The 14908-nt window shown below is 31.9% G+C and overlaps 1 protein-coding gene and 1 non-coding gene across 3 annotated transcripts; both read left to right on the forward strand.

Annotated features, from left to right (window-relative positions):
- Positions 1-8597: 8597 nt before the first annotated feature.
- TRNAN-GUU (transfer RNA asparagine (anticodon GUU)) lies at positions 8598-8671 on the forward strand. Its single transcript has one exon. It is a non-coding gene; the product is annotated as a tRNA-Asn (tRNA).
- An 836-nt stretch (positions 8672-9507) lies between these two features.
- LOC133806766 (serine hydroxymethyltransferase, mitochondrial) lies at positions 9508-14669 on the forward strand. Of its 2 annotated transcripts, none has more exons than XM_062244860.1 (15): positions 9508-9751; positions 9919-9969; positions 10075-10161; positions 10425-10546; positions 10684-10760; positions 11129-11253; positions 11569-11661; positions 11858-11950; positions 12054-12251; positions 12406-12510; positions 13068-13133; positions 13326-13403; positions 13563-13674; positions 13759-14037; positions 14367-14669. In XM_062244860.1, the coding sequence occupies exons 1-14, from the start codon at positions 9662-9664 to the stop codon at positions 14013-14015; spliced, it is 1554 nt and encodes a 517-aa protein (XP_062100844.1). In that variant the 5' UTR covers positions 9508-9661; the 3' UTR covers positions 14016-14037; positions 14367-14669. The 2 variants fall into 2 exon arrangements, with proteins under 2 accessions (XP_062100844.1, XP_062100841.1); XM_062244857.1 differs by having other exon boundaries at positions 9509-9751; positions 14377-14669.
- Positions 14670-14908: the final 239 nt, after the last annotated feature.

Raw genomic sequence — 14908 nt, forward strand, 5'->3', positions numbered from 1 at the left:
TAACGTAAACTAACATACACAGCAAGCACAATATAAAAGGAACAACAAAAATGGCGTACTTACACAGTAATGGGGAGTGCAGCGAAATCGTCGAGTGGAGAAGAGGTTGCAGGAAAGAACTCACTGACTCGTACAAACCAGGATTCTTTTGTTTCTTCGGCCTGGAAAACATGTAATGAGCATAAACTGTGGTAAGAGGTTTAGGGAGTGTTTCTTTTTTCTGGTCTGTGATGAGAAAATGTGAAAAAGACGAAGAGGGAGTCTTGCATAAATAGGTGGGAAAACTGAATTAATCAGGAACGTTGATTGAAATCCTCAACAGATCGAATGGAGGGGAGTCGATGATAAGATAGCGCCGAAAAGCTGTCAGACGAACGATCGTGGGCATGTTCCCAAGGTACTCAAGTACCTAAAGTGAGCAATACCCATCTGGCACGTGTCCGTTTTTAAGAGTGTGACGGTATGGTTCCCGAAAAGAGTAGTTCAAAAGTTTCCTTCTCTTAGGATTCGAACAAATACTTTTGAGGGGGCAAAATGTTATACCCAGATCTCGAGCCGTAGCAAATATGACCTCGAAAGCTGAGTTCGCATTAAATGGTCTCGTGAGGGTTAAGGGTATGCTCTACGATTGTAAATCGGAGCCTGCAAAGTATGGTACAGACCTCGAATATGGTGACCTCGAAATGATCTCGATCTCGAAGGATAGCTCTGTGAGCCCCTCATCTTCAGAAGTAACTTCGGAGCAGGGATCTCGAGCTCGATATGCCATCTCGAAAGAAATGTCAGCTCGGGAAGTGTCAGCGGCTCGCACAATGACGTGAAGCCTTGGAGATACGCAATGACTACCTTGAATATCTACAAGTGTTGTAGATATGGGATATGATCCTCATTTATTGATGTAAATCCCCAAAAATCGTGGGATATTATTTAGTCAGTTATGCGTTTCCTGATCTTTGGGGAACGTTTCCTTCTATATCTGATTATTGGCATTTAAGGCTATTTATTTTTATTCACAAAAGAGTAACTACCCAAAATATGTGGGATAGTATTCTGCATCATTCTCTATAAATAGAGAAGTGATGCACCATTGTAAAGGACCGATTTTCTGATTCTTGAGAGAAAACTCTGGAGAATTCATGCTAAAGGATTGTTCAGAGATAATCTTGAGATTAATAACAGAGACTCGTGGACTAGGCATATTTAACTGCTGAACCACGTAAAAACCGCGTGTCTGACTCGTTTGTTTGTTTTAGCCATTGTCTTTAATTGTTTACGTGCTCTCTTCTTTTATCTGTTGGCGAAAAACGGCGTCAACAATATAAATAAAAAAAAAATAATAACTAACCTTCAATATTACTCTTCAATTCACCCGAAATGAACAACAAAGTTCAACACTCAATCGACGACCCTACTAAAACATTACTTACATAATTAGTAAACTACATAATTAATTATCAAACTAATAAATAAAAAAAATCAAACTAGTTATAGAAACTAATGAACAACACTTTGATCATCTTTAAGCTATTTATTTTTTCAAATATTTAAAAAGCAAATTCATCTCTTGTCACAATTTCTGAAATTTACTAATATACACACATATATATATTTATAATAAACCAAATTTTTATCACACTATTTAAAATAACAAAATAAACAAATAATTAGAAAAGTTAACAAAATATTAATAATTTTAATTATAAAATTCAGAATAATATAATTTTTTTTAAAAAAAACATAGAAAAATAAAAAAATTATCATCAAAACAATGTTTTAGTAATCCAGACCTGTTTTGAAGCACAAAAATACATTGCAATGACAAAAATCCGGTCAAAATCCGGCAAGAAACACCAAGAAACCATGAGAAATAATACCCACGGCCAAATGTATTTTTTTTCTCTAAAAAACAAAAAAAAATGATTTTGGGGCTATATTTCGGTTTATAATGAAGAAAAGTGGTAAGAAATAAAGAAAAAACAGGGTTTGAAAAACAAAAAATGGTGTTGGCTCACGGTTGTTAATGGAGGTTTTGAGGTTTTTTTCTACAGAGGAGAGAGAGAGAGAAATGACCGTTCGGTTGGGAGATGAGGGTTATATAACCCTTTTACTTCGGTTTTTACCTAAAAATCAAAGTAGAAGGGCTTGGGTTGTGCACCTTTTACTTCGGTTTTTAGGTAAAAACCGAAGTGGAAAGTGCACTTTCTACTTCAGTTTTTACCTAAAAATCGAAGTAAAAGGTGCACAAGGGACACGTTTGGCTTGACCATTTTTTCACATCTTTATTCTCTCTAAACAGAAGTCACGGGCCTGTGCAACCAAACATGACCCTCTTCACTTTGAATTTTTAACTTCGCTTTTTAAAAAAAACGAAGTAGTATGTAATTTTTTTGAAAGCGTCAAATTCAAAAGCGAAGTAAAAGAGTTTAAAAAGGTTTTTACTTCAGTTTTTTTTTGTATGCTCAGTATAAAAACCAAAGTAACAACCTATATTTCTAGTAGTGTGGAGCTTTCCATATCTTGCACTCGGTTGGAGATGGTGGAAAACCTTTCGATTAAAGATGCTACATAATCTATTTAAAGATTAATATATATTTTGCTTGCACTTGTGGTGGAAAAAATGACTTCACCTGTTCGGAGTAATTGTAAAATTCAAGAAAATTATATATATTTTAAAAAAAAGTAAGACAACACATTAAATTTTAAAAAATATATATAATTAGTATGATGTAAATATAATTATCACCTTGAAATTTTTTTATTGTTGTAGAAATGAGTATCACAATAAAGGGTTTGTCATCTTTTTTATACAAGTTAGGATCAAACATTTCCCCCAACTCACCCTACAAAGTGTTTTTTGTTGTCACCGAACTATAAAGAAAAAAAAAGCTAATTAAATAAAAAAAGAAAGATAAAATATGAAAGATTTATAAAATAAACCGACAATAATAAAAAAAGTATATAGAGTTTTAGTTTTGTTGGCTATGTTAAACTTACTAATCTGTTATAATTTTTAGGTCTATTTTTTTCCAGCCACCCCCAACAATCTCAATGTCACCCACACCACAGAAACATCCAACAACATCTAAAATATCCTTAAAAAAATAATATAAAGATGTTAGAATATAAAGACAAAATTTCAAATATAGATTAACAAACATTAAAATTGATATATATACATAATAGGATTGTATTGTCATTGACACGTAAATCAATTAAACTTTGAGATATGAATTAAAATCCATTGATTGGAATCTTAACAATTCCTTCTTCGAACCTCTTTAGGGAAGTTGTACGCAAAAAAAAAAAAAAAGAAAGTGTGTGCTCATTTGAAAGAGGTGTGTACTTGTTGGGAAAACTTATCCAGGATCATGTTTATTTTCATGTAAATCATATATTAAACATATTAATATAAGATAACCGAGAACATGCTTCTAAAATTGAATTCAAACAGAAATATTGATAAGAACACTTACATTATACGCAGCGTAATGATTGAGTCATTCCTTCAGTTTGTCTAACCCTTGTATCCTTTTTATCGCAGAGTATTACCAAGAAACTGAACCGTTTTTCAATTTTCTTCACAGTCTTCCAAAGTATCCTTAGAATCACCTAGACTAGGGTGATAAATTCTCAACACATGAGATAGATACAAAGAGACTAATAGAAAAGAATATTGATGCTTAGAAAAAGACTTATGCTGTAGAGAGAATTCAAAACCTACTAGATCTTCTGATTTTCAGTCAGATAGTATTTCTGTCATTTGTTTTAAACTCTCACTTAGCATTCCTTTTATATATTCAATTAGGTCATTTATTTAATTAAAAATCAATAAAATAATAGCCAATTATCAGTCTTAGGTCAAAATTATCATGGGCTTTAGGCCCGTGAAATTTCTCATTTAATTATAAGCCCATTCGACTTAAAATCAAGACATGTATTAGTTTCTATTGATTTAATTAATTAAATACTTATTTAAATCCTTTATCAAATTAATTATTTATAATTTGAACCTTGATTTAAACTTATTTATTAATTTAGATACCAATTTATCTTAATTAATAAATCTGCCATAATTTATCTTTTCTTCTTTAAATTATATAACTCTTTGAAACTATCCAAAATTGACCTGATCAACTTTGATAATTCTAATTGATAATTAAATCAATTAATTGAGACTATTTAGATTATTTTATCCAAGGTACAGTGGGGACCATGAACCTATGAAATCAAGCTCCAATAAGTTATCATAAATCTAACAAATAAATTTACTAACCTATTAATCTCCCGTGACTCCACTAAAGACTTAGAATTGCACTCTTGAATTCATAGAACGCTCTATAAGCAATATATATACGTTATTAATTATTCATTGTTACAACCATAATTGTCACTCAATCCTCTATAGACGGTCTACAATGAGATGTGACTAAAATACCATTTTACCCCTCATTGTATTTTATCCTTAAAACACTTAGCTCCTTGTAAATGAAATTTCAGTAAACTAATATTAATTACTTAAATGAGATCTTTATCATTTAGCACCTTGAACCAAACTAAAAGAAAACCATCGTTTAACTTCTTCATTAGAAGCTATAGATGTTCATATATATGATTAACACTCCCACTCAATTATATTACTGAGTTCACAAGATGTAAGTAAGGGCTAGTCCGTAGGGTAAGCTGGTAATGAACAAGTCAAAGAACTCAAATAATACAATTAGTTAGAATACTAACAACTCAGAATTGAGATTGAATTGACCTATGGTCAACTATATGGTATGACTATAATAGATAATAACAGTATGTTTACTTATCCTATCAACTGTCAATATCGGTCTAGTCCGATGTAACAAATACTTCCAATTTGATCTACTTTGCTAATGTTCTGGAAAGAACATAACATTGCGATGTGTAAGTAGATCATATCGTAGATTGATAAGTCAGTGTAAATCCTGTGCACTGACTATAATCTTAGGAATAACTTATTTTTGAACATATAATCATATTTATATTCCACTGTGATTACGTTACTATGAATATGATTAACTATATGCTCGAGATTTAATAAAAGTTTATATTAAATAAATAATCATGAAAATGAAATATGTGAGCAAAGTGATTGACTAAGTCAAAAAATGATTTTTATTCTTTTATATATAATACAATGAGATTATAAAGAAATTGAGTTTTAATTAGAGCATAAAACCTCAATAGTACTCACATTTGCTTGCAACAACTTTCAATTTTTTTATACTATATAAACAACCTTTACTCAAAAGGTGCTTAAACTTAGTAACTAAATTTTTTCTGATTGTTGCATGCATAAGATTTTTCTGCGGCAAAGAAAAAAAATTTACGTGAAGCATAAAGTAATTGGAAAAAAAAAGAGAGAATAGAATAGGATAAAAAGATTTTTATAGACCTTTTCATCAATGAAAATCAGGTACAAACTAATTAGTTCTCCATTATTCGTGTTAATTGATTCCCATATCCTAGAAACTTGAATTCTTATCATCTATCATTATCATAATTGAAGTGTTGAAGAAAAGAGTACCCCATGATGTAAATAAGGACAAAGTTGAAATATAAAACAACAAAACACAAAAGACTTTTGTCAAGAAAACTTTCCCTAAAGCAAACATAATAGTCTTTATATATATACATAATAATAGGACTATTGTAAAATATGACCAGTTACAAAAAATAGGTTATTATTATTATTAGTCTATACGAAATGTTTTTTTTTGAAACCTACTGGGTGTCAGCTATAATTATTATAAATACTATAAGATTATGAACATTTATAAAATATGTTATTATTATTATATGTTTTTTTGTAACTATATATACAATTATATGTTTTTTTTTATATAAAATATTAACTATACAAAGAAGAAAAAAATAACGGTGGGTATACCTCATAATTTCAAGGACATGACTAATCATATCCCTCGAAAATGTTCTAATTAATCAAATAAATTTTCTACATTAGAATAGGCTCAGCTTTTAATCTAACATCAATAAAGTTAATAAACTATTGTCAGGTCTATATGAAATGGATTTTTTTAAACCTGCTGGGTATCAATTATTATAAATACTATAAGACTATTATGATTTTTTTTTAACTATGCATACAATTATATGTTTTTTTTTATATATAAAATATATTAACTATACAAAGTGTAGTAACTATACAATAAGAAGAAAAAAGTAACTGTGCGTATATCTCATAATTTTAAGGACATGACTAATCATATCCTTAGAAAATGTTCTAATTATCAATCAAATAAATTTTCAGCATTAGAATAGTCACAACTTTTAATCTAACATTAATAGAACTAATAAACTATTGTCATTCATACCGAAAATCTACTAAAAAGTACCCAAAAAAAAAAACCAAAATCTTAGAAATGAGATAACTACTATTGAGATGATAATTTGAATAAGAGACGTTAAATCAAAATAATTAATACGGTATAGAAGCTATAGAGCTGATTTATAATTGTATTACTACTTATGTTGAAACAACCAAAATATATAGCTGATCAAATGGCCACTTCATCCCATAATCTTATGAAGCCGAGAGAGCTACATAAGCTAATCAAACTTGTGTCACCTAATCAAAGAGAAAGATGTATCTATTAATGTTAAAATTAGAGTTACAAAATTGTTAATAGGAATTTACATTAAAAATACTTATGTAGCTAGATTTGTTGCACTTAAATGCCTATATAAAATGTTTAGTGGCGATAATGCCTTCCGTTACGAATTTGGTGCAGTTGTTGGTCCTTGAGTCGTTAAATGTATAAAGGGGTACACGTGGCAGCACCCGATTGTGTCAAATTAATTTTAACTTATTAAATATTTTAAAATCCCTTAAAAAATTGTTTTTTAAATCTAATTAATTTAAAATAAAAAAAATTCAATCAAACTAATTTACACATTTTTTTATTTTCTTTTTCTCCCCTTCTTCCTCCCTCTTGCTCATCCCGAATCCCAACCTTCATTTTCTTTTTCTTCTTCTCGAATACCTAGCATTCTCTTTTGCCCATCGCCCCACACAAACCTAGAAGCTTGAAGTTGAAAACTATTTTTTTTTTTCAATTTCTTTTTCTTCATCATTTCTCCCAATGGATTCATCTCTCTAGATCTGAGAAGGATCATTTTTTTCTTCTTGCTTGCTTTTTGAGTTCGTTTTTTTTTTCTCCAGATTCAAAGGTCTTGCACTTAGGCAAGCACGGCTATGATGGATGGGGCTAGAAAAGAAGGTCATGCATTTGGGCGAGATGAAGGGGAGGTTGGGCTGAGGCATGGGTTTGCTTTCTTTTTTCTTCAAATCGGTTAATACACGATGACCATTGAAGCCAATGAGTTTGTGGTCTTTATTTTGCAAGTCTATTCATTTGTTCATACCTATTTTATTGGGTTTGTATAATTTGGATGAGCATAAAGATTGAGAAAGTTTATGATTTTCTTTTTTGTTTTCAGCAAATTTTTTCATTATTTGATTTCATCTGAAACAATGATGATAATTTTTGAAGATGATGAACAATGGTTTCAGGATTTTATAATGGTTTTGTGCTTTAGAATTTTGTGTATAAATCTGTTTTGAAAAATATAGTTAAGTGAAGAACATATTTTAGTAAGTTTAGGTTTAGATCATAATGATGAACATATATATTTTTTTAGCAACAAGCTAGATCTGGGTTAAAGACAATGAAGATGACATTGATGATTTCAGATATAGTTAATTTGGGTATGGGTGAAAGTCGATTTGAAATGTGAGTATATTTGGTTATGGGCATGAATGTTGGATATTGTTCTTGAAGTTTTTAATTATTAATGATTTTGATTTTGTTTAAGTTGAATTTGACTTAGATTTTTTGTATTTGTTTTATTACTTTGAATGAATACAAGATTGAGAAAAAAAGACACAAATATGGGCTTTGTATCTAGTTATGGTTTGTTCTTTGCAAAGACACTAATTTGGTTTTTGTATTTTGATGGAATTTTCTGGGTTTGAGTTCGTGTTCATGCCTACAAAATCAACAATTTTTATTTTTTATTTTTCTTAGATGTTAGATGTTAAATTTTAGATTTTTTAATTGATTTCAATTAATTTATTGAATTCTTTACTATTTAAATTTAATTATTAAAAATTTAAAAATAATTTTAATAATTTTTAAAATATTTAATAAATAAAAAAAATTGAGCCAATTAGGTGTGGCCATGTATTTGTCACATAGGTTCTTGGTTAGACTCAATGGTCAATGACCAACGACTGCACCAAATTCGTAACGGTAGGTATTATTGGCGCTAAAATTTTTACATAGGCATTTAAGTGCAACAAATTTAACTATATAGGTATTATTGCCACAAATTTCCCTATATAATTTTTGAAAAAGTGTGTAGAGTCCCAAATTGTACAAGTTAATTTCTTGAATGAATTAAGTAAAATTTCCTCATGTTTAATAGGTTGGGACTTAAAGTAATCATTTTAGACGAGTAAATTTATTTAACTAAAATGTTAAACGAATTCATGTGCAAATAAATTATTTACTTTATTAATATAATTTTTATTTAGTCATCGCCAACAAGCTGGAATAGCTCAGCTGGTTAGAGCGTGTGGCTGTTAACCACAAGGTCGGAGGTTCGAACCCTCCTTCTAGCGATATTTTAGGCTCTTGATATAGGCCGGGCCAGGTCCATACGAGACATTTGGGCCTAGGCTTGAAAATTGAACTTCCATGTTTTATGTTCTTTTACTGAAACTTGATATTTGGGCCGGACCAGGTCATACGAGACATTTGGGCCTAGGCTTGAAAGTAGATCTCCGGTCCGTCTTCCAATATGAATAATAAAATATAGTGAATAATTTTGCAAACTGATATGGACGCGTGGGTTGGTGAGAAGCCAATCTAGTCTTCGGTGGCCAAATCTGTCTCACAAATGACATTACATCTGATCTCTCACACACACACTTAGTTTTGTGGTTAAGAAATGGTGCGTTTGGATAGGCCTTTCATGGTTAGTTTTGGTCTCATCTCTTAATTTTAGAAACGCACATCTTCCTTTGTTCACCAACTTTATTTATTTTATTTTTTTTATATCCCACAAAAAAAAAAGAGACAAGCATAAACATATTATCATAATTTATCATTATATAGAATTACGGATTATATATATGTTTTTTATTACATATAAAATATATATTTTTTAACAAAAAACCAAATACTCGTACACAAATCATAATACAATAAAATCTTTTTCAACTAAATAATATTTTTTTCTAAAAGTATTTCAGCAATAACATTTGAGATTTTTTCTAGTATCTCCATGCATGTGGTTTTTTTTTTTTAAAAAAAAAGTTTGTGTGGAAGTGGCACCAATGCATATATATATGAATGTTAAATTTAATATTACAATATAATTTGTATTAGGTGGTGGGACCTTAGCCACTGATGGAAGTGGATCGCAGGACACCAATTCTCATTTTCATGAGATCTCGATCGAACCTTTGGAGTAGAGAAAACCATCCTAATCTCCTAAACGCCAAACTTCTCTACTCACCACCAAAACCTCACCCTTAACCAGAGCCTCTCATAGGGTTGGAGGGAGAGAGAGAGAGTGTGTGTGTTTGAGAGAGAGAAAAAAAAAAAAGATGGCCATGGCATTGGCGCTGCGGAGGCTCTCTTCTTCTGTTGACAAGTCCGTCCGTCCACGCATTAATGGAGGCTCGCTTTATTATATGGTTATTTTCCCTTCTCTCTTTTCTGGGTTTTATTTGGTTTTTCTTGAAAGTGGTTTGTTTTCTACGTTTTCGATTGTTTATACATGGCTGGTTTTTCACGGGAATCTAATAGAACAGATGCAATTTTCTTATTCACCATATGTTTTTTTTTTTTCATTTTCTTTTAGTCGTCTCTTCCAAATGAAGCTGTGTACGAGAAAGAGAAAAATGGTGTTTCGGTAAGCAAAACTTTATTATTTTTCTATTTGTTTATCTCATTTGCTTTTGATTCTACATCTGATGTTTGGAGTTTATTTAAAGTTTTGTTTTGTTTCTTGGGACAGTGGACTAAACAGCTGAATGCTCCGTTGGAAGCTGTCGATCCAGAAATTGCAGACATCATTGAGCACGAGAAAGCTAGGCAATGGAAGGTATAACGTTGTTTTGTGTTTTAGTTGATAGAGGAGCTTTGCTAATATTCTGTTTATTCAGGTTTATATTTGCAAAAACACCTCTCCATGCTTTCCAGTTTTTCAAATCATGGGAAACTTCAATTTTTGATATGAAACAAAATAAATTTACTTGAAGCCTGAGAGGTTTCCTCACTCGTTAGTTGCACGATTTATTTCATGCTAGCATGAGTATGGACTATTTCTATCTGGATTTTTTGATCTTATTAATTTTTTATGTAAAGGGGCTAGAACTCATACCCTCCGAGAATTTCACTTCAGTCTCTGTAATGCAAGCTGTTGGTTCTGTCATGACAAACAAATACAGTGAAGGATATCCCGGTGCTAGATACTATGGAGGAAATGAGTATGTGGACTCCCCTTCTACTCCTTCATCTTGCTTATCATAATAAATCTGTGGTTGATGGTTGTGTTTGGACTTCCCTATGTATTTTGTTTCAGCTTTTGTAGCTATATTTGATATGAAAAGTCAATATACTTCAGGTTCATTGATATGGCAGAAACCTTGTGCCAGAAGCGTGCTTTGGAAGCTTTTCGGTTGGATCCAGAGAAATGGGGAGGTAAGTACTCTTGATACATATATGCCATGAGAACCTCCCCCCTTTCTCTTGTTCAGTTTCTTTCTTTGGTACTTTTTGCTTAAGTAATTGACATTTGTTTGCTAAAACAGCATGAATAGCATTTTCTTGTTGATCCCATGAATTTAAATTTTGATGAAATTTATCCTTAATTTTTATTGGTTGGTAATTTCTGATCAAGAATAATCAAATATTGCTGAATACATCTAAGATTTAGTCTTGGTGGTGATTGAGATTGTGCCAGTGCCAGTAGCTTTCTTCTTTGAAAAAAGTTCATAGGCTCTTTGTTTTTGCATATGATTATTGTTTTTATCATATCTAAAAGTCAGAATCTTCATTTCAAATGGCAGTGAATGTCCAGTCCCTGTCAGGATCTCCGGCTAATTTTCAGGTGTACACTGCATTGCTAAAACCTCATGAGAGAATCATGGCACTTGATCTTCCTCATGGTGGACATCTTTCTCATGGGTACCAGGTACTTATAAATTCTAGCTGATATATCCAGTTGCAATACTTGTTTAACCATGATTCTTTACTGTTATCTATCTACCTGGAGTGCCTTAAAAAACTCTTGAAGTCTACATTTTTCTTTGGCAATTTGTTACTGAACGTGGTTTAGTGTGGAGACTGTTCAAATTTACCTTCCACGCCTTACATTTTGAATTTATTTTTGTCTTAGTCTGGAAGTCTTTAATCGTTCTCTATTTTCATAGAAACATTATTGGTCATATGGTCTGTTCTGTTATATTAGGAGAATGACACCACCTCTTTCACTACTTGATATGTGCAGACTGATACCAAAAAGATATCTGCTGTGTCTATTTTCTTTGAGACAATGCCGTATAGATTGGATGAGAGCACTGGATATATCGACTATGACCAGGTAGCTTTGTGGTTTCCTCCATTCAGTGTCATATTACACTTTTTCTCTTTCAGTGAAAAGTGACAATGCTGGACTAAATTTAAACAAAAATGATCATTTCTCTGATTTATGTTCTAGTTGAAAAAAAAGGGACAGAAAAAGAGAAGATAGCTAACTCTTAGTTGGACTATATGACATTAATAACTATGATTTGTAGATGGAGAAAAGTGCCACATTATTCAGGCCAAAATTAATAGTTGCTGGTGCTAGCGCGTATGCACGTCTGTATGACTATGACCGTATCCGCAAGGTAACCATCTTTAAACTTATCTGTTCCAAGTTTTTTATAATTGACATACTGAATTCTTTTATGGTGAAAAGTCCAAGGTTATAATTTTCTTAGTATTTGATAGATCTGCAACAAACAAAAAGCCATAATGTTGGCAGATATGGCACACATCAGTGGATTGGTTGCTGCTGGTGTCATCCCATCACCTTTCGACTATGCAGATGTAGTAACCACCACAACTCATAAGTCACTTCGTGGACCTCGTGGAGCCATGATTTTCTTCAGGAAGGGAGTGAAAGAGATCAACAAACAAGGAAAAGAGGTAAATTGCTGAGAAATTGACTTCAAAATTTTATTGATCCTTGCCTTTTGACATTGTTACTATTCATTGTATACTTGCAATATATTCTTTCTATATAGTTAACTTAAGATTGTTATTGAATCTAACTGATGCTGCTTCATATTTCCTCTTGAAGGTGTTGTATGACTATGAAGACAAAATTAATCAGGCTGTCTTTCCCGGACTTCAAGGTGGTCCACACAACCACACAATTACTGGTTTGGCAGTAGCATTGAAACAGGTAATTTTGCTGTTATTTTTAGACAGAAAAAACCTGTAACCGCTGCTCTTTGACTTGTTTGTGGAATTGAAAGGTTTATTTCCATTTGTTTATCTTGAGATAGCCTGTACTGAATTCAGCCTTCGTTGCATAATGAAAATGTTTATTTATTTATTTTTAAAATAAGGCTGTATATGCTTCTTTGTAGTATATTTTTATTTGTGCTGCTGATTTTTAAAGTATTGTTCATTGTCAAAAACATTATTGCATTTTGTGATTAGAGCTCATCACCCATCCTTTGATTTTGATAAAAGAAAAACCAGATGCTTGAAAGACTGACTAATTAGTATGGAAGCATATATTTGATTCAATTTTAAGAAGAAATAACTTCCTCTGACCTCAATTTTATAATATCCTAGAGGCAGTAGGGACATTACCCTCCTGAACGGCTGAACCATCTTACTTTTCTCTTCCCTCCCTCAAGTCCTTATGCGAAGTTATCATACTTGGCTTGTGATTCCTCTTTGGATCTAACATTATACTTATGATCTTTTATTTCACCTGTTGTATGGATGCAGGCTACAACTCCAGAATACAAGGCCTATCAGGAGCAGGTTCTCAACAATTGCTCAAAATTTGCACAGGTATCATATTAAGGATTTCTAAGTTGTATATTAAGAAATGTAGGAAACTTTGTTTTTTCTTTAATGTTTTCTCAAGCTTTTTTTTTGTTGTAGTAAGAAAGGGAAATAAATAAATATTTGCAGACATAAACCATTTGTCTCTGATTTATTTACTTCAAGCATTCTCATACCTGAAGTTTGACATGGTTGCAGTCTCTGGCTGAAAGGGGCTATGAGCTTGTTTCTGGTGGAACTGATAACCACTTAGTCTTGGTTAACTTGAAAAAGAAGGTAATAGACATAAATATAACTGTTCTTTTTTCTTTCTTCGACTGCTTCAAGTTGATATAAATATGGACCTGTTAGTATATTGTATTGATCCATCCTAACATCCTAAAATTTTGTAAAGAGCAATGAATCTCTCTTATTCTTCCCTGGAATTTTGTGCAGGGTATTGATGGCTCCAGAGTTGAGAAGGTTTTGGAATCTGTTCACATTGCTGCTAACAAAAATACTGTTCCTGGAGATGTGTCAGCCATGGTTCCTGGTGGTATTAGGATGGGTAAAAAGCTTCTTCTTATTTGGATTGTACTAGTGTTTTCTTTACTAAACAGTTTCACTCAGTATATCTTCTTGTGCACTACAGGAACCCCAGCTCTTACTTCAAGAGGATTTATTGAGGAAGATTTTGCCAAGGTTGCGGAATTCTTTGATGCTGCTGTGAAATTGGCCTTGAAAATCAAGGGAGAAGCAGCAGGTACAAAGTTGAAGGACTTTGTGGCCACCTTGCAGGCCCCCCACATCCAATCTGAGGTTGCAAAGCTCAAACATGATGTGGAAGAGTATGCCAAGCAGTTTCCTACAATTGGGTTTGAGAAGGAAACCATGAAGTACAAGAATTGAGGGAGACATCTTCCTGTTCTAGGTATGCAAATGAATGAATATCCATATAGCTAATTCATTGGTGACTGAAAAGTTTGGATTCTTTAGACTTGTTTGGCATTGCTTTGAAAGTACTTTCAAAGCCTAAAAGTTACTTTGGAAAGTGTTTGGGGAAGCTGATTTGAATTTTAATGAAATTTTGAGGTTTTCCATTTTATTATTATTATAATAATAAATTTCTTATTTTATATCCTTATTTAGAATTAAAAGATGTGCCAAACAAATCCATTTGATTGCACAAAGCTATATTTTTGGCATCATCTTTTGCACAAGTGACCTATTTTTGCCTTTTTCTTTGCCACTGATTACAAGTGTGGGACAGAACACAGGCACTGTAAGCAGACGTGAAGAGGAGTTTTCCCATTTGACAAATGAGAAGGACCATATGCGAAGGAGTATGATCTAGAGCTTTTATACCTACAGATCTAGGATATCTCAATTTGGTTCTTCAAGAAATATATGTAAATACTATTTGAGGCCATGTAATGCAATAAAACTACTTATAAAAACAACACAACTACTCTTTTATCTCTTTTCTTTCATTTTATGTGATATGATGGCGTAGCAAACTCTCTTAATTTTTCCAATAAAAGCAAAATCCTGCCAGTGCTCAAACCAATTGATTTCATCTTTATGGGATAATCCCGATTATGAATCATTTAGTTCTACAAGTTACAGTTTGCTACTTAAAACCTGACGGAAACATGTTCAAGTTGCATATAGAATTATACTGATTAAAACCGCTTAATTTTCCTTATTAAAAAAAAAAGAAGGGAAAAAGCCTCATCAATGATGTGAATTAGTTTTTCATATTGATATGGTTGACCTACAAAAGTTGATTGGAACTACAATTT

The sequence above is a fragment of the Humulus lupulus genome, chromosome 1 (assembly GCF_963169125.1).
Source record: "Humulus lupulus chromosome 1, drHumLupu1.1, whole genome shotgun sequence".
NCBI lineage: Eukaryota > Viridiplantae > Streptophyta > Magnoliopsida > Rosales > Cannabaceae > Humulus > Humulus lupulus.